General features: G+C 41.6%; 1 protein-coding gene across 1 annotated transcript; it reads left to right on the top strand.

The window, feature by feature from the left end:
* Positions 1-2,045: 2,045 nt before the first annotated feature.
* Positions 2,046-15,937, top strand: syt8 (synaptotagmin VIII). Its single transcript, XM_061077271.1, has 9 exons — positions 2,046-2,085; positions 8,617-8,806; positions 9,736-9,905; positions 10,868-10,963; positions 11,860-12,027; positions 12,324-12,491; positions 14,201-14,318; positions 15,178-15,311; positions 15,701-15,937. The coding sequence occupies exons 2-9, from the start codon at positions 8,635-8,637 to the stop codon at positions 15,935-15,937; spliced, it is 1,263 nt and encodes a 420-aa protein (XP_060933254.1). The 5' UTR covers positions 2,046-2,085; positions 8,617-8,634.
* The last annotated feature ends 7,052 nt before the right edge of the window (positions 15,938-22,989 follow it).

Genomic DNA, 22,989 nt, shown 5'->3' with positions numbered 1-22,989 from the left:
GCTGTTAGCAGAGACAACAGGGTCAGCAGCACTTGTAATTGTTTGTCCATGTTGCATTCTCTACAGAGACTTGTACACTGGTAACTGAGGCTAACGCCGGGTTTTTTCTTTTGGAAGGGGGTCATTTGATCTGAGCCTGACGAAGAAGCAAATCTATTGAGCAAAGAGATCCAATCAGCAAAGATCAGCCGCAGAGTTTTCAATCTTAAACAGGAGCTGCACAGCCTGGACTGGTCGATGTTCCAAAGACCTCTGCTCGCAGTCTTCCTAATGAAGAACCTCTGGTCTGTTCTCTTACCTCTTTATTGTATTATATATGGATCCTCATTCTGACCCTTACCCTAACCCTAACCCATGTGATGTTTCCCCAAGTTTCCCTAGCAACATTCCCCAGTGCAGGGGTCTTCAACGTTTTTTCAGGCCAAGGACCCCCAAATTGATGGAGAGATGAACAAATAAAATTGTCTTTTATATTAAACTGGGCCTAGTGCCATGTATAAACAAAGCGACCCTGTTATTGTGCATTCAATACGAAGCTATTCAAACAATACACAGGTTCATATATTCATGTTTTTATAAGTCTGTGTCACTGAATGAAAGGTAACGTCTTCTGCCTCCATTTATCCGTTCGCTGATATGTTGGATTCATGTTAATGTGTATTTAAAGACATTTCAATTTGTGGGGAAAAAACCCTAGGGGTCACTGACCCCCTGTTGAAGACCTCTGCCCTAGTGCATGGTGCTGTTGTGGTCTGGGTTGTCATATTGTCCATGTATGTCCTGATTGGTGTTAATCAGACCCCCGACTTCTGGACATGCATAAATAACTTGCTCCTATTAAATGTTGTAGAGTCTGACATCTCAGGGTGTAACACTTTGACTTCCAGATGGACTTGGGTCACCGTTTGGCGTTTCTGCTGGTTTGTGAAGGTTGTTCAGTATCAGTTTTCTCCTGCAGATGTTGTGTTGTTGAGGAGAGAGCAGCGAGGTCATCGGCAAACTATCAGCTCAGCTACAGTTGCAATCAGAAATATTCCACCTCCCCAAAGATTTGTTTAGGATTTATCAATTACAGTTTTTTCAAAGAGCAAGATTCTTCTTCGGATGACTTCTTTATGAGTTGTTGAGTCAGAAAATGCATGATATTTGTGTGTAACAGTATATTTTGTTAAGATAGCCATGTCACAATTATTCAACCCCTATATAATATTGTTGTTTTTAAAGATGTCTGACAGTTTTTATGGCCTAAAGTGGAGTTGAAACATAATAAAGCTTTTGAGAACTCTGTACTGATCCTTCATTTGCTTCAGCTGTGATGCATATATAAACCCCACCCATGAAGGTATTCAAGGTGAGTTGCAACCATGGGAAAGACAAAGCAGCTTCCACAAAAGCTGAGAGAGGAGATTATTTCATCAAACCTGAAGGGCCTTGGGTAGAAGAAGATTTCACAAAAATGTATATTCCAAGAGACATCATGGTGAGTATTATAAGGAAGTTTAAAACTTATGGAGCAGCTTCAGACCTTCCTGGCCGTGGAAGAAAGACCAACATTTCATCAAGGGCCCTCAGCAACTTAGTCAGAACAACTCAGATGAACTCCCGTGTGACTGCAAGACACCTACAGGATGACCTGATGAAGGCTAGTACAAGTGCTTCAGTGGCAACTACAAGACACTTATATTATAATCTTATAAGAGATTCTATAACAGCAGCCACTGTCTATATTGTAAAATTTGACTGCTCCTTCAATAATCTTCATTCTTGCCTCAGTAGCTGTTATTTTGTTTGATGACACACACTTTATTTGAATAACTGGTATTTTGGCAGCAAAGACTCCACCTCTGTTTGAACACTGACTATGCAGGTTAACTGTGCCTGTGTGTATCAGTATGTGTGTTCTGCAGGTGTGGTGGTTGCTGCAGGCCGAAACTGGCCGAGTCCAAGAGCTGAAGATGGACCACTGACGTTCAGCAGCCCAGAATAACAGCTCACGCTCAACAGCCGCCTGAACAAATGGTGAAGAAATTAGATTTAAATGAAAAGGAAAAGTTTTGGACAGAAAGTCTCTTCGTCTCCTCTCAGGTAGTGTTGATCTTTTACTGGGGTTTCTATTTATTATTCATATCCAGAGTCAGACATTCATCTATACCTGCTTGTTTCTTTCAGGAGCAAAACATGTAAGATGTCAAAACTCTGTCTGTGTTGATGGGAAAAAACGTTCTGTGTGTTTGATCTAGTCAGGTTAACATTTGTTTTCTTAGTGGTTAAAACCCTTAACAAACACCAAGCTGCCACTCACACTCGTCTGTTTGTCTTTCTTTGTTGTTTTCTATGGTCCTGTCTTTCTAGCTATTTCCCATTTTTCTACTTCTCACCGTTCTGTCTCAGCATTTCTTCCCTTCTCATTACTCTTTTTCTTTGTCCGTCTTTCTTCACTTCTCTCTTTTCCTCTTTCCTCGTGCTTTCTCTATTTACTCCCTCTGTCCATCCATTTATCTCTCTCTCCACTTACTTGATTTCTTTCTTATGCTTGCTTTTGTATTTCTTTCGTCCCTTCCCCTTCCACCTCTTTTCTCTCTTTTCTCAACCCTTAATCCTTCTTCATTTTCACTTGTTTGTCTTCGTCACATTCTTTCTAGTCATTTTTGTTCCTGCATTTCTTCCTTTTCCCCTCATTTCCTCATTTGTTCCCCTTTTCTTCCGGTCATACTTATTTTTCCCTTCTTTCCGTCATACCTCTCCTTTCTCCACTCTATTTTCTGTGTCTTCTGTTTATTTGATTTGCTCTAGCTTCTATCTTCTATTTGTGTGTATCAGCTTGTGATTGTTTGAAATTTTCAGTTAATCAAACTTGTTTTCCAGCCACATTTATTTATTAAAGAACGATAAACTTTATTCTGCAACTGTTCCCACCTTCATGAAGCAGCAGCAGCGGAAAGAAATGACATTTACATTTCTAGTCTCTGCTGGTTTTGGCAGTTTGTTTAGTTGGGCGTACTGAACAGAATATACAACGTGTATTTGGACTGTCATGGCAGTCCAATGACATTTGGTGTCCAACTTCATATCCATTCATGCAACCCTAACACCATACGGCCCATAAAGGACTAAAGAAAGAGTAAATCTGATCCGCCAAGAATTAGAACAAACTTTTTGTGCCTCTGGAGAACAGGATGCAAACTTGATTTTGTCACAGACCACTTTCACTGTTTAAGTAGATGTTTGGAAAGAAGCTAGACTCTGTCGGAGCGATGACGATGTGGTTTCCCTCCTGATTATAGTGAAAACTGACTAAATGAAGAGGGCGGGAGGAGACATTTCCTCTCTTTGATCAAACGCTTTGGCTTGTTTTTGAGGAAAACATGGTCACTCCATTAGATCACTTCCTTTCTCTTCCGCTTGGTTTTATTCTGAGCAGCACAGAAACAGTTCAGTTTCCACCAGTCGAGCAAGCAGGGAGGTCGGCATTCCTTTAAAAGTCCTCATCAGTGAGTGAAATATTTCAGCTTCAATCTGTGACATGTGTCTTTGGCTTGACTTTAGCAAAACCCTGTTTTTTATGAAGAGTAATAATGGGTGTTTAACATTAATTGGTTAAGATACTTGATGTGTAGACTTTGGGTTATAACAGATTATAACCAGTTTCAGAGAAGAATAATGTCAGTGCTATTATTATTATTATCATTATCATTTACTCTTTTCTGCAGTAAAATACCTTTTAAACAGTCGAATAATGATTTATGTAAAATATTTCTTCTTACAGTTTTCTTTTTGTCCTTATGCAAATTATATTTTAATTTAATTCTTAGAGGATCTTGCTGGTGAGGTGCTCTGATGATAGTGTCATGGCAGAGTGAGTTTTCATCAGCAACTCTGCGGTAGATGCGTCGCAATACCTCTTTGATCCAAAGTACTCCAGAGCTTTACATCTGGTAAAATGGAGATGTTTTGAAACGCTTCTGGCCACATTTTAGTTTAAAAACTCTAATGATGACATGGACACTCACAACCGCTTGCTGATTGGGTCTTTTGTTCACAAACTAGCCTTAGCTGATTCGTCAGGCTCCTATCACATGATCCTCTTTTGTAAGAAAACTACTGGCATTAGTCTTGGGTCCCAATGTAAAACACAACATGGATTACAAGAGATGCTGACCCTGTTGTCTGGGCTAACAGCTGCTGCGCAGTTAAATTCTGCATTTTACAATGATACAACTGTTTACATGTGCAGGAGACAAGCAGCGTAGCAAACACATCCCTCTCTGTTTACACCGGCAAGCGCATGCCCAGTATGAGTGGCCATGTGTCATGTGTTTTCAGGCTTGTTAGTATGAACAGAGATTAAAGCGATACAGAGCCAAAAGGCCTTTGTGGACAGAAAACGTAGTCGTGTGGATGTTGCCTTGATAACAAATCAAAATATCCAATATAAACATCATGCTCTCTGTGTACTGGTCATTTACAGTGTGTCATGGAAATATGGCCCTATATGACTTTACAGTGTGACCGCGATCAGAGTCAGTGCAGACAGTGTTTGTCAAAAGAGGCAAGAGGCTTTTTCAGGTCGGTTCGCCAGATCTTGTTTGGCAGGTCTCAAACAAATTCTTATCTTAAGGCCAGCAGTTATTTATCTAGTTCCCACGACTAAAAACGCGTCATGGACACACAATATTAATGTTTTCGCCAGATGTTTTTTCTAAGGGTTTCTGTATACTCTTTTACCTATACTATATTTTTTTAACCAACAGATTTTATGATTTATTTATAACCATTTTTTTCATAACAACAAAAAAACGAGTGTTGACAAAACAAATGTGCCCTCGATCTGAATTAAGGAAAAGGGGCACCCTAGGTACAGTGTTCAAGGGAGGGGTAAGAGAGAGTGATGGTGGTGGGGTGCTGGCCGAGCGTGGCTTCCACACATTTTAGTAGACAGGAGGTCAGGCAGGTAACAAAACAGATCCAAGAGTTCAACGCTTGTTTCAGGTTTGCTGTTGAGATAGGAATGACAGAAGTATTTATTGGATGTGTACTTTTTATTTAGGTCAGTGTCCCATCCACTAACATTGAGGAGGAATGGTTTAAGAACTAAACCTAACACCAGGTGGGTGAGAAAGATGATTTGGTTTAACTTTTGGAAGTTTTCATATGATCCATTTTTCTATCCAGTTTGTGCTTTTACCACAATTCTGGTTGAGTTGAGGCAGGGACACACCTGGATCTGAAAACGGAAAATTTTGTTTTGAGAAAAATCCATTCTAACGAAAGAACTGCACAAATCTTGGATATTTTTGTCAAATAGAGACCCACCTTGGTTCAGGGTTGGTGCCAGGCACATGAGCACATTTACTTCAAGGCCTTTGAACATATTTGAATGGATTGTTATCAGAGTATGGGTTAATGTGCTGCTACTGTTTGTTCATGGTGGAGGCCTGCAGGTTGGAATTCCACTCAGTCATGTCAGCAGCAGATTGACGACCACAATGTTCTATAATGTTTGTTTGACTTTACGTCACTGTTGTCAGGAAGTCTCCAAATCTCCAGTTTAGGAGTTTTAACTGTGCTGGCAGTGAATGGTTTTATGGTTATTATGGAAATATTTCTTTGGTCTTATTAATCCAGTGGTTTGCTTAGTTTCTGTTGTTGTTGACTCTATGTCAAATGAACGGTCTTTCAACATGCGTACATGGTTAAGTGGAAAAATCCTCGGCCTTCAGGTGTTGGATTTGGATGTTTCATCCCTTCAAACATCACATGGACGACCTGCCTCAGCCTCAGGGGAGAGCTCTTCCGTCATACTGTTATGTGGGCTGAATTAAAAACCTTAATGTTAAGATTCCTTCTGGCATCTAAGGTATTATGTTGCCACATGTACATCAGGTGTCAGTTTGGCTCCTTACTTATCCAGCATGATTTTTAGAATATAGGACAAGATGGGGAATATCCCTCTATCCTATAGCAACTGCTTCCTGACCAAAGCAAGAACTTGAACATTTTACTTCAGTAAAAGCAATAACAAACAGACCCAACTGAACTATAAAGTAAATGATAGTGTTCCTACTTGAGTGAAAGTAAGTTAGTACTTGCTTTTGAATTTAGGGTGAATTAAGGTAAATTACGGTAATCTGGGACATTTTTTAAATTTTGGCTTTGACTTCTTTCAATATATGTTTTGCAAATCACATCAACATATAAGTAGAACATATAAGATGTTTTCTAACCGCACCAGAAGAAGGGATGTAGATATCATACCTAGAAGAGCTTTTTTAGAATATGAAATAAACAGACTGGAGCTTAAGTGTCCCACATTACCCAATGTCCCAGATTACCTGAATTCACCCTACCTGAACTATTACAAATTTAAGTACTCGCAGTCTGGGTTAGGGTTAGGGTTAGGGTTAGGGCAGCATTGCACTCTACGGGAACACCAACAAACTGCGACTGCCTTTCAAATCCTTGGAGGAGGAATTCAAGGTAACTAGAGCCAGAGAAGTGGTTCAGTACAGGGATTCAAGTGATCCGAAGGTGGCTAAAGCAGGGATTCAAGTGAGGACTGGCAGGAAATGGAGGGCAGAGGATGCGGTTCAAGAGGCAGATGCAAGGCTGCGTCACAGGAGCCTGGTGGGAGTGGTCACACGAAGTCGAGCAGGGCTAGGATCCTTTCCAACTCCCCAAATGAACACCAGGGGGAAGGAAAGGCGACGACTTGTTCAGGAGGAGGTGAGAGCAGCAGTGGAGGAGACGAGAACCTGCAAGGCAGTGGGAATGAAGCAACAGGGAGCTTGGACGAGGTGGGAGAATGCGGTTGAAAGGAAAGTGACCTGGGCTGAGCTTTGGAAAGCCGAGCCTCACCGCATCAAATTCCTCATCCAGGCAGTGTATGACGTGCTTCCAAGCCCGTCAAATCTGCACATATGGGGCATAGCAGAGACACCAGCATGCCCACTGTGTTCCAAGCGAGGAACCCTGGAACACATCCTCAGTTGCTGTACAAGGGCACTTGGAGATGGTCTGTACAGGTGGAGGCATGACCAAGTCCTCAAGACCATTGCTGAAGCCATCAGCGCAGGACTGGCGTGGGCAAAGCAATTCCGACCCTCCAAGATAACCATCGCCTTTGTCAGAGCTGGGGACAAGCCAACTCCTGCCAGAAGAACATCATCTGCAGGCATCCTGACGTCTGCAAGAGACTGGCAGTTGTTGGTGGACCTTGAACATCAGCTGAAGTTCCCCAGCCATATTGCAGTCACCACCCTGCGACCAGACATTGTCCTTGTGTCTGAATCCACCAAGCAAGCAGTGCTTCTGGAGCTGACAGTCCCGTGGGAAGATCGCTTGGAAGAAGCCTTTGAGAGGAAGCTCTCCAAGTACGCAGGACTGGTCAGTGACTGCCAGCAGGCTGGCTGGAGAGCAAGGTGTTTCCCTGTGGAGGTTGGATGCAGAGGATTTGCAGCCCGTTCCTTGGCCAGAGCCTTCAGTAGTTTAGGCATCGAGGGTGAGAGAAAGAGGAGAGCCATCCGCAGTACCACCGATGCGGCAGAGAGAGCCTCAAGATGGCTGTGGCTCAAAAGAGGGGAGCCATGGAGTCATGGTAGCTAGCTAGTCATCTGGACACAAGCTGGGGTCTGATCAGCCCCGGCTGGGTCACCTAATGGAACTCTTTTTTTTACATCATGAGCAGTGCCTACTGAATATTGTGTTTAACACAAGAATAATACAGACTCATATTCATAAAGAATGTTTCAGATGATGCTACTGAAAACACTTTGCACTGTCCTATTAATTAACGGCTGTGTCAGCGTTAACCTCTTCCGAGTCCATTTCAGGTGTCTCTTCATCAGTGATGCTGAAGCTGCAGGAGGTTGTGTCTAATGTTGCCTGCCTGCCTCCTCTGATTGGATCAGTGGATCAATTCCCTTCACTTTTTTGGCCAGGTTTAAAAAAACAAAACATGTAACACGATCCGTTGTAAAATGTAGTGGAGTACAAGGTACAGATATTTGTTGATATACAGTTTGTAGTGGAGTAGAAGGGAAAAGTATGGAAAACATTATTAAATCTAGGTTTGGTAATCTTGGAAAGAGCAAGCCACACTTTGATAAAATGCCACCAATGCATCTCAGCCCTTCCCATCAGAACTATCTTCAAAGGTCTGCCTTCAGTCATTACATTCAGTCCTGCGAGGTTCACACACTCCAACTTATTTCCCCCAGACAATGCTATTTATTGATGGACATAGAGGATTTCAACAAATAAACTAAAAAACTAAAACAAAAAATAAGTGGACTAACGAAGTAAAGCAAAAACGCTGTGTATGAATCAACATTCCCCTAATCAAATCACCAGTTGGATTACACCATAGCAATTTCACATTTAGAGGTTGCAGCATTCTCACTCAATGGACCTATTCAAAACATGTCTGTTCCTATTAATCCTGTCAATCATTTAGACAAAGAAGATGAGAAAATATACTGGACTTATAACTGAAGTATTTTCTGTGCAGTGTTGTTTCAATCCATGTATACTTGCTTCAGTCTTCTTCCTCCCTGCCTTGGCGAGCAACTGCCAGGTTGTTGAGCAGTAATGTGTGACGCCACTCTCTTGTTTCCACAGCTCCTCATTCATTTCAACATGTTTTCCATCCGAAAACCAACACCAAACTCAACTCACCATAATGTATCAGCAACGACAGTTCACCCATTCACCATCGTCCCCACCACCTACACCCACACTAACACCACCATCGATCCACTTGCTGAAGCTATTACCAACTTCTTCTATGACTTTCTGGACAAGATTCCCTGTAAGTTGACAAACAGCAGCTCCACATAAACGACCCCTCCACCTCATGGTCCACTTATCCAATCCAATATAAAACCTGTGCAGCATCTGTGTTAGTTATCAGATCAGATCCTCTATTTAAATGTGTTAAATAAGTAGTCTGCACGGCTACAATGTAATCTTATTGGGAACTGCGACAGTCAACGAAGTGTGCATTGAAAGTATTGTTTTTTCAGCAATTAAAAGGCTCAACTTGTTGGTAACATTACAATCTCACTCTCAAGTCTCATGAGACTTGAGAGTGAGATTGAGAAATTCGGAGGTGGAAACATGAGTGAGAGTGAGAGCTGGATAGAGGTTTGTATTTTACTGAAAAAAAGATCATTTCTGGATCAACTATCATGACTGAAGAGGGAACAAGGAGAGGGAGAGAAGGGGCGAGAGATGCAACAAACAGAGGAGGGACAACGAGCTGCTGTGGTAGAAACTAATGTTATGTTGCCGGACACTTAGCGTTTAGAACAGAATAACAATCTTTTCATGTTTTTTTATGGGTGAAAAGTAACTTTTAGTGGACACTTTGTGGACTGTTGCGATTTCCCCACAACATTACATTTAAAGTGCAAAACCCAAAGTCGATATCCAGCAAATGCTTCCATTTAACAAACTTCATTCTTAGAATGTGTCTCATATTTGTTTCACGATTATAAATTGAAATATGACTAAAATGATAGAAAGTTAATTTTAAAAGTAGTTGCTAATTAACTTTGATTGTTGATTGTCGAAACATTTACGACCCAAGGGCCGGTATCATAAAGAAGGAATTAGGAATAGAACTTTGGAATATAGTGAGTGGATTTATCTCACTCACTATCACTCACTCACACCTACCTTGTGTATGACACAGTACATATCACACCTGACTAACTGTACCTTGCTGGTCTCGGGCAGTACCTTATTGGGCGATCTTCACCATCTTTGGGGTCGGCGCTCTGCTGATTCTGCTCTGCTGTCTGTGCATCTGCATAAAGTGCTGCTGCAAAGACAAGAAGAAGCAAAATCAGAAAAAGGATGAGAAGATCAACATGTTGGGGGTGAATGGGACCTCCACCACAGCTCTGGTGAGTCAATATCGATCTGAGTCTTTCACTGGGTGAAATCTGCAGAGCGAGAATCTACATAACGACCAGTGAGTGCTGGATGGTGCCTGCATCACTACTGTAACTCCTGTTTTATTGTAAAAAGAAAGGTGCTGTTTCTGCAAAGCAAAATGTAAATAATTGAAAATTGGAGCATTTTAGTGAGCTTCAGCTTGTTGTTCATCTATCCACTCCACAACTGTAATGTTCACCGCTCTCACAGTGTCGTTTGTGACCACCGCAGGAAGCTGTTTTTGAAGAAGAGGCTGTAGAAAGCCACAGCACGCTAGTAGACAGCAAACAGACACAGTCAAGAGAGCAGCTGGTGAGTGGAGCATGGTGGGTGGCTCAGTCGGTAGAGCGGGTCATCCACTAACCAGAAGGGCTGCAACCTCCTAAAATGCTCCTGCATTCTGCATTCCAAAGTATCCATGGGCACAACAGAGAACACTAAGTTGCTCCTGATGCTGTCTGATAGATAAAGTGCTGTGTTTTGAGGTGTTTAGTGAATTTGACTTGTTACTGTAAACACTTTCAGTGGTCGATTAGACTAGAAAGTGCTGTATACATGCATTACATTTACCTGCAAAATAGCCACATATTTGAAGGCGGTGGAGACTGTTGAATGTGAAGATAAGCAAAATCGTAATATCAACATATTAAGGTTTGTCAGAAATTTGGCTAAACAATTCAGTTATTGTATATTAAAATAAAATAATATGTTTGACAGAAAGCTGACATGAAGGTTGTTTCAGCACATTAAAGCTTTGCTTCCTCCAACATCCTTCCAACCTGAATGTCCATACACATCCCTTAATTGTTGTTTAATTAAAAGGACAGAGCAAATCACTCCTTAGAGACCTAAGCAAGTCTTTTATCGGCTCTGTCCAGTGTCCTCGTTTCCACAAAGGATCTGACCCAATGTTTGTCCTGTGCTCTGACAGGTTCAGCCAGATGTGGCAGATGTGGACTACGGCTCTACCAAAAAGCAGAGAGGGAAGCTGCTCTACTCTCTGGAGTACAACGCCGCTCTGTCTGAGGTGATGACATCTTTGACCAGCCAGTCCCACCACGGAGTCCTCATTATGTCCTCTGCTTTAAAGGAGCACTCCACCAATTTTTCATTACACTCAATATGTTGGTGGACTAGAAGTGGATCAGTGAAGATTCTCAGTCATCCAGGTCATTGTATCTTCAGGAGTTGTGCATGTCTAAATAGGCAACTGGCTATTCCATATACCATTAAAACACATTGGTAACATTTAGAACAACACTAAATGCAATAAGGAAAAATATGCTTAAACCTCTGGGTTCCCAACCTGAAGATTATCATGTAGCTACAGATGTGAGATGGAGCACATAGATTATGACTGGAGACTTGGTGAATAAAGTTTGATGCTAAACTTGTAACATCTATTCTAGATTGGAAAGTTAACACCTTAAGGCACCTTTAAAACAACAAGGAACTAGAATTACACTCAATAGAGCACATACCTCTGTCAAGGTCAATCAGTTCCCTTAAATTCAACTTTTTACAAACAAAAATACAAACAGACTGGGCTATAAACATAAGCTAATTCTTACAAGCCCAACACTGCTGGCCAACATTATGGTCATACTGTGTAAGTATACCTTTAATATGAAGTCAAATTAAACCTGTGAAAGGGTCATTAGGAAAAATATATACATTATGAATACAAATAATAATTTACAAAATAAAAATAGCTTCACTTTCCAACTTACCCATCTGTGTGAATGTCCACACACATAGGTACTCATACATCTCTCCTCAGGTTTATCTTTTAAATCCCCTTGTTTCAGTTGAAGTTGGCATTTGCATGTTTCCAGACCCATTTGGAACGTACACAGCAGTTATGAATAGGAAGCCCAGAAAACTCACTGTCCTTACTCGTCTGTTGTCTGCTGGTTTTTACAGCTCACAGTTGGGGTTAAACAAGCTGACAGCTTGAAGGCCATGGACGTGGGAGGAAGCTCGGACCCGTACATCAAAGTCTACATCTGCCCCGACAAATCCATAACCTGTGAGACCAAAGTGTTCAGAAACACGCTAAACCCCATCTTCAACGAACAGTTCAGCTTCCAGGTCAGACGTGGCTGTGGTTTGTTTTGGTTGGATGCAATGACTACGAGTTTAAAGATGGCTGATTAAAATACACTTAAGTATATACAGCTAATCTTTATTATAACCTCACTGACAGATAAATATTATAACTCCATTTATAGAGACTTGTAGTTGGAATTTGACATACTGTATATTCTGTCTTTGTGTGTGTGTTTTAGGGATATTAAGCAATTTCCATTTAGTTGATTAGAGAAGAAAATATGTCAATATATTGACCAAAATATATTGTGTTTTTGACCAGCTCAATCTTTTTCCAGATATCCAAGTCCTCTCTCCTGAAGTCGACTGCGGTGATGAAGGTGTTCGACTTCAATAGATTCACCAAACACAACATCATCGGTGAGCTCAGGGTGGAGCTCTGCGATGTCGACTGGAATCACGTCATCGAGGAGTGGAAGGATCTCGGTGAACCGGCCAAGTTTGAGGTAGAAGAGCGAAACTGAGCAAGCACAAAACAAGACTCGCAGTCTACAGATACACCAGCAGCCCTGGGAGACTTACTCCAAACTCCACACTCCAGATGACAGGATCACTGTTTGGCCGATGTCACAGTCTGGTCACACTGGTGCCATATACACACACCTGTGGCCTGTCCTACGAAGCCAGTTCAACATATCCAGGATATCTTTTCGATATCCGGGTGAACTTAACCTAACAATGACAACCAGGCTAAGTGGTCCCATGCCACTGGTTATCAACTTGTTAAGTCAACCCAGGTTTGCCTCATCAAGATCTGAGTGTGTGCACATGAAAGGGGCGGGGTTTACTGCATATGACCAATCAAACACATGGACAAGTTTGACTGACAGCAGAGTCTCATATTTCACAACGCGGAGCAAACTGTTGTAAAAATAGACAGAGGACAAACATTATCCAGACTAAGAGAAACACAGTTACCGCTGCTAGATGCAGGAAGGACAGCTGGTGAAAGATCTCTGATCGTGTGATGACACTTTTCACTCTATCACATGATGGAGTTTCTATACAGAGCTTTAGCTTGAAACCCACTGTCTGCACTGACTCTGAGGACACACTGTGGTGGAAACGTTAGCAATAACTAGTCAATAAATACATATGGACGCCATGGTGCACAGAACGTGACTCAGGGCATTTTATATTTTAGTGACAGGATGCATCAGGTGCATCTGGAGAGTTTGAGATGCACTGGTTGTGTTTGTGGCAGGGATTGAATTAACCAACCAGACATTGTTTTAAACGTCCCTCATCCTTCCCTGTAAGGAGAGTGCGCACCAGGCAACAGTGTAGCATCATTTGGCTAAGGGCTGACTGTTCGAGCCTCAAAGAGAGAGAGGACGGAGGGCTGGGGGCTGTCACATGGAGAATCTGTAAACTATCTATCCCCCATTCCAAGTAAATATTTAATTTCATAGGGTAAATCTACTTAAAGGATAAAAGTATTGAGGTACGTGTGGTTACCTCGCTGCGAACACACCCAGTACATCAATATAAGCGTAGATCAATGCAGACAGTCTGTGTTACTGTGATCACATTCCTCCTACATGTCAGGTTGGGTTTGTTCGGCACCAGCAGCTGACGAAGGTTTATTATTCCCTCTGATGAGAATTTATATATTTGATAAAGACACTCATCAGAGAAGGAAAAAGGATTTTGTCGGTCTCATAGGACTTGGTTATACTGGTTGTGAACATTTGAATAACTGCCTCAACATGCTGCCATCATCTCCTTCAAATTTAACTTGCAGCTCATTCATTTGACACAAGCCTAAAAGCTAATAGATGAAAATATTTATCTCCAAGACCTTATGTCAAAGTGAGCTTGTAATTATTCACAAAAAAAATAACGACTAATACTGAATCTTCTGAAGCTTACGGATACGGATACAACTGACGAAATGGCGCAGCACAATCGTAAATTGAAGGGGGGCAGTGTAGCCAGTAGTTAAAGCAAGGTGACCATAAGCCATAAGTTAGGAATATCAACAATGGTTGAACTTTCTGAGGAGAGATATTTGTAGATATTCTTTTATTTTATGTGATTCCCAACACCAAAAAGAAGCATCTTGAAGAATTACTTATGTTATTTATTTGAAAAGGACATGGAATGAATGGTTTGATCTAGGTATTGTAACAACTGTTGTATCTGCGTGCTGCAGGGGGAAGAGCTGGGAGAGATCTGCTTCTCTCTGCGTTATGTTCCCACTGCTGGCAAACTGAATGTGGTGATCCTGGAGGCCCAAAACCTGAAGAGCATGGACCCCGGAGGATTCTCAGGTCAGACTGATAGCACATCTCAAATTGAAATCATTCCCACGCCTCAGATGTTTCACAGATGTTTGGATATGGATTACCATATTTCTGCTAAGGGTTAGAATGCTGCTGCTCACACCTTGCTCCCAGGTTTACACTGGTCTGTCTACTACTAGGATAGACCAATGAGAGAAAAACTCTATGTGCTACATGACCTATGAGCGGTGGCGATCTTGAAATAGAGACTTTTCGAGGATCGTGTAGTATAACAACAAGTAAAATGTCTGAGATGTTCTGTTTGTTCAAGTACAGAAAACAGGTCGGACAAGATCAGTAAATAATCTTGAGATAAGGTTGTGACTGCACTAACTTAACCTTCTTGTGCTTGTTTTTTTGCTGTAACTTTTAAGTGAGACATATATATTGTTAAATATTTATAATAGAATGACCTAATTTGAAACATTTAAAGGTAAAGCAGGTGTCAAAAGTGAGATTCTGGTCTTTTCTCAGGAAAATCTTTCTAAAGTTCTTTATTTTTTCTATTTAGATAAGATTTTATAAAAAGGAATGTTTGAGGACTTCCATAGAGGAATGTTTCGCTCTGAAAGTATTTATTACCTGCATCAAGAAGCCCAATGTCAATAAACCGATTCCAGTGAGTTTTAGATGATACATTTGTTTGTCATTGTGACATTTTATTCGCACTCTCTGCTTTGTTTCACACCACAAAAAAGAGAAGGATTTTTGGCTCATATTTAGTATCTTTGAACAAATTTGACTTTATTTCAGTGTTTTTTTTTCTATATATTAAGTTTTTTTAATGAAATATACTTTGAGATTAAAAATGATATCTGAGTGGTTTTATTCCACCTGTTGTTTGCAGATCCGTATGTAAAGCTGCAGCTGGCTCTGGACAAGAGGAAGTGGAAGAAAAAGAAGACTCACGTTAGAAAGAAGACGCTGAACCCGTATTACAACGAATCCTTCACCTTTGATGTGACATTTGAACAAATCCAGGTAAGAATCATCAATTAAGAAATAGAGCCTGATACTAATCACAAGGAGGTTTTAAAAAACAAAATTGAATTTTTTTACAAAAACACACACCATATCAAACCTTTTATGTAAGGATTTATTCAATTTGGGTAAAGACATGTCAATAATTAGCATTTAATACATATTTATTCATTATGACATAGTAAATGTCCTAAAAGGAAATTGGCTACATATAAGGAGTTGTTAGTATTTTTGGCATTTTAAATCTTCCATAAGGGCAGTGGCTTAACCTGAACAAATGACTGGACTGAAAACACTGGACAGAAATGTGAAAATGTGTTACTGAACTGGATCCAACAAAGTCACACCTTTGATTCTGTTGTGACTCTGAGTTTTCTTGTCGTCCTCAGAGGGTGAACCTGGTCATCTCTTTGTGGGACCACGATGCCGTGTCCCGAAATGATGCCATGGGGAAGATATTCCTGGGCTGCGACGCCACAGGGAACCAGCTGAGACACTGGGCCGACATGTTGTCCAACCCGCGGCGGCCGGTCGCTCAGTGGCACAGCCTGCTGTCGGCCAAGCAGGTCAACTCCACGCTGAACCTGAAAAAGAAGATCCCCCTCCGTGACAAACTGCCCCTCTGATGGGAAACACAAAGGAAAATCATTTCCAATGCACCAAATTAAGAGATTTTAATATTGTTTCAAGATAATCCCTCAAATTTGAGATTATTTTATCTGTTTCATTGATTATTCATATTTTGTATTATAAATGAAAGATTAACAATTATATTTTATTAACAAATCATAAAGTCACATTTTACTTTCAAACATGAGCACTTACCATTGTTTAAGGCTCCACATCTGGACTTACAAGCGGTTGGCTGATTTAACTGCAGTATTTTAAAGTGCTGGTTATGAGAGCTGACAGAGAAAGTAACAAGTACATTTAATGAAGGATTGTACTTAAAGGGATAGTTCACCAAAAAAATGAAAATTCACTCATTATCTACTCACCACTATGCCAAAGGAGGGGTGGGTGAATTGTTTGAGTTCACAAACAGTCTTGGAGTCTCAGAGGTAAACAGTGTTTCAGCCAAAGTGACCCCTTCATTAGACGAAATAAAGGTCCACTCCTGGAAGGGCCGATGCTAGCCACATGAACGTGCAGCCCACGTGTGCCCTTGGGCAAGAGTGTGTGCATTGCTCCAAGGGGCCAGAGGGTATGTGAACGTGCCTCCAAGGAGGTTATCAGAGGACATGTGGGCCAAATCTGGTCCAAAACTAAATGTTGCTATGTGGATGAGTTGACTTTAACTTTCAGCAAATTACATTTAGATGCTATTAAACAGCCGAGTCATTAATAGTTTGTATTAATATCTTCAAACACTCTGCGTGTATCATCAAGGAAGAGTGTGTGTAAAATCACTTCAGTGAACGTGGCTGTGCCATCAGGGGCACAGGGCGCACTGGAGATCACTCACACAAAATAAAAACTATCCACTTTCAAACTTCTATTTCCAAATAATATCCCAGAGTGGAGGTTAGGATCGAAAATACTGTGGTGACGCTGGTGCGTGATGCTGCGTGATGGATGCATGCAATAGACGGATGAGGAGGAAACGAGGGTTCAGCGATCACAACTAGTTTTGGTCCCATGACGATGATCAGCTCATATAGATTCTATAGATCTGTGATATTGTATCTTTGGGTTGAACTGAGTCCTGTATCACACAGATCGACCGACGGGACCTAAACATCACAGTACAAACACAAGCATATGAAACAATTATTTAAAATTGTATAGATTGGGGACATCACAGTTGTCTCTGAAATTTATAATCCTGCAGTTGTGGATGATTAAAATACCAGGTGATACAAGTTCCCCCACATTCTGACAGTATGAAGCGGTTATTTTTTTGTCTCCACCTTTGAATTGGATCTTTTTTTATTTTAGGCTCCGTTCTTTCTATCATACTCACTCTCACTCACTGTGTTATCAGCAGCAGCAGTGTGTCTGTGTGTTGTCTTTATTAAGGACATCACTGCTGTTCAAAAAAATCGCTCTTTACCTCCATCTCACTAACAAACACCTCATTGTCGGTGTCAAAATGGAATAATCCATGGATCCTAACATCTTATTGCAAAGAGTAAAGGTCATTGTTAACTACTGTGAGGTCTATAGGCTTATGAAGCTAGATGCTAAGATGGAACATGAACTGCAGAATCGCTTGAGGTGGTACAGAGTGGCAGCTCTTCACTCACAATCTATCTTTGATACGGCGGCGTGCAGAGCACACAAACCAACAAAAGGCATTTTCATTTAAACCTGCGATCAAGTCAATTATAGTCAATATGAGGAATCACAGCATGTTTCTTTTTTTATCCTGCAACATTATTGTTGTCCAACAAGTGGTGGTGTTATCATTGTAAACACAATTCCTGAAGTTAATACAGTTTATGCATTGCAGGTGTTGGACGTTGTCATGAGCTATTTGTCTTTGCAGAGACAACAGCATCAATTAGCAACCTGGGGTTTTCATGACCTGAGCTCTGCAGTCGCTCCACAGTCCATGACTCAGTCTCAGCTGTCAATCAGGCAGTAGAGGCTAGCTTTTACCATTTTGTGTGTCGAGTAACATACACAAATCACTATCTCTGAGTGCCAAAGGGTCCTCGGGCAAGATACTGAACCCAATTATCGGATGTGGTCCACACCAACCAATCAGAAGTAAGTTGAGTTAAGGCTCTTATATACTACTACGTGTCCGTTTCTCGGAGAGGTCTCAGCGGGAGACAAAGAGTCTTTTTGATTTTTACTTCTCCGTCAGTCTACGTCCGGAAAAAATTCACCGCCAAACCCATAGGTGGCGCAACGGAAGACGAGCTCAGAGAAGCCTACCCCATTTGGGAAGAAGAAGTCCACGTGTCTCTGTTGACATGTTAGCTTGCGTCCCACACACTGAACCATGGCAACTAACAGAACTAAATAAAGTGACACCCAGCGGGTCAAGATGCTGATGTTATAGTTTCTTAGCGCAGCGGTTCTCCGGTCTTGTTTCCGAACTGTGTTGCTGATTCCACAGCTTGAATCTGCTTGAGGCTACATGTAGCTAGAAGCTACACGAACCTAGCTCCCCCCAGCTTCCACACACAGTCAGCAGGGACTCCCGACACTAACTACTACTATCCAGTGTTTGCTTCTAACCTGACGGTATTATAGAAACAGTGTCATGATAGAAGTGGAATTAAAGTCGTGACGGCGGGTTCTTGCACTGTTACCACCGCAGTTAGCATGGTGGCTAGCCTAGCCCGCTAGCCTAGCCTTCTAGCGCCGTTTTGAAAGCTCGTTATAACCGTATGTGACCGTGCACACATGCCCTCAGTGCTCTAACGAGCCACCGTCAGCCGGACAACTCCGCTGGCTTAACACACACGTTACATTAATCGTAGAATCATAGTTGTGTTCGTGTTTGTTGCTACATGTAAACAGGAAGTTTGAGGTCCGGAAATACGGAAATGACGTCATACGGAAATGATGTCGTTCGCGGACCAATCACAGCCAAGAGCGGTCCGTCGGGTCTCCAACATGAAGACGGATAGTTAGAAAAATCAGACGTGTACGAAAAGCTGTCCGACGCCCTCGGAGTGGACGTTTCACGACGGATAGGGCGGTCTTATCTGTCCGTAATAGAAAAAACGGAGAGGCATAAATTGGCCTTTAGGCACAGATCCCTCCATCAGGCAGCATAAAACAGAAAATAAAACTTGTGATTTTCTGTTATTCAATTTTACACTTTTCTACCCAACATTTCAAGAATGGAACATTTTTTATTTCTTATTTCACCTTGACCTGATGAAAAAAAGAAAAATACAATTTTATCAAATATAATTAAAGTTTTCAATGTTCCAATTTTCATTTGTGCAACAATGGCTACAGTGAACTTGTCCTCAAACTTGAATTACAAAAGCAACATAAACAAAAAATTAAGCCTGTGAGGCACCTGTGCAGTGAATCTGACACAGAAAAGTGTATTGTCCAGGCAGGCGTCACGTTTGTGTGGTTTATTTCTCCATTATGCGAGCAAATAAATACACTTATGAAAATGCAATCGTGTCTGCCGTCTCTCTTGCCCTGGTAAAAAAAACATAAACCCTTTCCAGGGCCTATGCCCACGTACCCATATATATAGAGTCACCAGGTGCCCAGTACCTTCAAGACAAAAGCATAAACTACCAAAAGTAAGGTGAAAAACAAATTAGGGAACTTGTTGAAAGATAATGCTTTTGTTGAGCCTTAAACTCAAGAGAGAAAATGATTCAGATCAGATGAATCCCCTGGATCTTTTTTGCTCATTCGCCTCTCAGGGCCTCTGGACTCTACGGTGGCCCTGAGAGCTCAAAGCACTGAAACTTAAGAAAACACACACAATTACACAAAACACCAGCAAAGTCCGGTTGTTGTTAGAGTTGTTAAATGGTTTATTTTAACATTGTGATCGCATGATTCAGATATTACTGCAGATGTCTAATGTTAACCGAGCGTTGACGTTTTGCTTACCTTTAGCAGCAAACGAAATACACACAATTAAACAACCGGACATGACAATCACTTTAAGTTGTCCCATGGAAACACTTCTGTTGTTGTTTTCTGTAATTACAGCGTGTTTCTGTAATGTGTTGTGCGTAATGTTTTGTGTTGTCAAATTGATGAAGATGTTTTCTCACTTTGCTTGTGTTTTGTCTCCTTGCCTGTGTTTTCTTTAGTTGCAGTGCGTAGAGCTCTCAGGGCCACCGTAGCACTCCCCTGACAATTGAAGAGTTAAATAAAAGCAATCAAGCTGAGTTCAGCACATGTCTCTTCCTGCTGCTCCGATTCTCCAGAGAGCTTTGTCATTAAAGAAGAGTCCCCGAGCTATGCAGAGAACAGAGGGCTTGGTTTGGTCTTTACTCCGTGAGCACCTGTTGCTAACATACAACTTCTTTTTATCTAAAAAGGGAAAATGTTGGTCGCAGAACTTGAGTAGTTAACTAATCTAACACCTGTGACAGCAAAAGCTGATACATATATTCACATAACCTTTCAAAGGATAATCTAAGCAATGAGGTGAAGAAGCTGCAGAGCTCAGAGACAGGGCTGTGTCGAGGGGCATAGATCTGGAGAAGGCTATGTGTGAGGCATTAAAATTTCAGTGGCCTCCATAGTTCTTAGATGTAAGACGTTTATTCCAGCTTAAATCTGTGGAGAGCTGGTCACCAAACTGACCAAGGACCTTATGAACAGAAGTGATCAAGAACCTGATGGTCAGTCTGTCTGGGCTGCAGAGATCCTGTGTGAACATCGGAGAAATTTGAGCTTTAAATTGGGCTTTAATGGTAAAATGATAGAAAGTTAGCATCTGTGACGTCACCTGTCACTTTGCAGTCATAAATGAAAACCGGTGGAAATCAACCTTTAAATGTGAAAGGTTTTTAAACAACAGTAAAAATTACAGACAGTGAACTGATTGCTGCAATTTACAGCTTTTAATGTTTGTGTTTAAAATGGAAATATTAAATAAAAAATTGTCTATTCTACTTATATTTCCAAAGTATCTATTTTATTGAATGTGTTGTTGTATAATTCGTTCAGAAATGATGCATGACTGATCATTTTAAAATCAACATTTAAAAAGATATCATGCACCTCTCCAGGTAAACCTCAGGGATACATCGATGCATTCAGACATTTATGCATTTTAAAAACTTTTCTCAACTCACAAGAAGATTTGCAACTGTATTCTGGGCCAATTCATATTTGAATATCACCGAATGTAGAATGGGACCAAACTACTTAGCAACAATCCAAAAAAATGTATTTATTACTTGTTGGATAGGTTTTAATGTCAGATATGTTGCACATCCTTTAAACATTCCCTTTCGTTTCCACTCTCTGTATGTGTCTGTCCCAGGATAATTCAATGCCTGTGATGACTCCCACAAGGACTGAGTCTGTCATGTCTAAAAAGCTATGGTCTTTCCTCTGGTGCCATCCTCAGGACAGACGTAACAAACGTCCACACGACATGCTGTCTGGTGTGTAATGAGCACCACAGTCCCACTGGACCGCTTCACATGTTCAGGCAGCAAGGTTCAATAGACACTGATGAGCTGAGGAGCTTGAGGAGGCTCTTTGAGATGCAAATGTCCTGCCCACCTTTGCAGCTTCGCACTAACGCAGCAGTTTACATCACACAAGGCCCTCAATCCACTCTTTCCCCTGCAACTTTACCAAGAAAATATTGCTTTCTCAACAAAATATAAAATTACATTACATTTAGCTGACCCCTTTGTCCAAAGTGACTTACAATAAGTGCATTCAACCATGAGGATACAAACCCGGAACAAGAATCAAGCAAGTACAATTTTCTTCAAGAAAGACAAACTACAAAGTGCTATAAGTAAGAGCCATTTAACTACTACTACATTTTTTGTTTGAACTAAAGTTTTTAAAAAAAATTTTTATTCAAGGTATAGTCGGAAGAGATGTGTTTTTAGTCTGCACCAGAAGATGTGTAGACTTTCTGCTGTCCTGATTTCAATGGGGAGCTCATTCCACCATTTTGGAGCCAGGACAGCAAACAGTCGTGATTTTTCTGAGTGGTTAGCTAACAGTGAGGGAGCAACAAGCCGATTGGCAGATGCAGAGCAGAGTGAAAGGGCTGGGGTGTAACGTTTGACCATGTCCTGGATGTAGACTGGAACCGATCCGTTCGCAGCACGGGACGCAAGTACCAATGTTTTCAAATGGATGCAGGCAGCCACTGGTTACCAGTGAAGGGAGCGGAGGAGGGGAGTAGTGTGAGTGAATTTAGGTTAAAGACCAGTCGAGCTGCTGCATCCTGGATGACCTGCAAAGGTCGGATGGCACTAGCAGGTAGACCGGCCAGGAGTAAGTTACAGTAGTCTAGGCGTGAGATGACCAGTGCCTGGAACAGAACCTGCGCCGCCTTCTGAGTGAGGAGGAGACGTATTCTCCTGATGTTGTGAAGCATGAATCTACAGGAATGTGCTGTTGCAGTAATGTTGGTGGAAAGGGAGAGTTGACTTTCGAGTGTCACACCCAGGTTCCTAGCAGTCTGGTTGGGGGCTAAGATGGAGTTGTCAAAGCTAATAGTCAGGTCGTGAATGGGAGAGCCTTTGGTGTGCGAACATCCACTGAGAAATGTCAGTCAGACAGGAAGAGATTTGTGCTGCTCCAGATTGTGGAAAAAAGAGGATAGTTGGGTGTCATCAGCATAGCTATGGTAGGAAAAGCCATGTGAGTGAATGACAGAGCCGAGAGAGTTGGTTTACAGAGAGAAGAGGAGGGGACCCAGGACGGAACCTTGAGGGACCCCAGTAGCGAGAGGACAAGGTTCAGACACAGATCCTCTAGTTACCAGGTAAGCCAGTCGTTGAGGAATGAAGAGAGCAGGGAGAGAGCAGAGCCTGAGACACCCAGAGCCTGAAGGGAGGAAATAAGGATCTGGTGGTTCACTGTGTCAAATGCAGCGGTGAGGTCTAGAAGGATAAGGACAGAGGAGAGAGAGGCTGCTCTAGTAGTGTGTGGTTCAGGGACAGCCAGGAGGGCAGTCTCAGTTGAGTGACCTGCCTTGAAACCAGACTGGTGAGGGTCAAGAAGGTTATTATGGTGAAGATAGGAGGAGAGTTTATTA

Source organism: Limanda limanda, chromosome 8 (genome assembly GCF_963576545.1).
Source record: "Limanda limanda chromosome 8, fLimLim1.1, whole genome shotgun sequence".
In the NCBI taxonomy this organism is placed as follows: Eukaryota; Metazoa; Chordata; class Actinopteri; order Pleuronectiformes; family Pleuronectidae; genus Limanda; species Limanda limanda.
The sequence above is the reverse complement of the archived record's forward strand: the minus strand, read 5'-3'. Positions and strand labels throughout refer to the sequence as shown.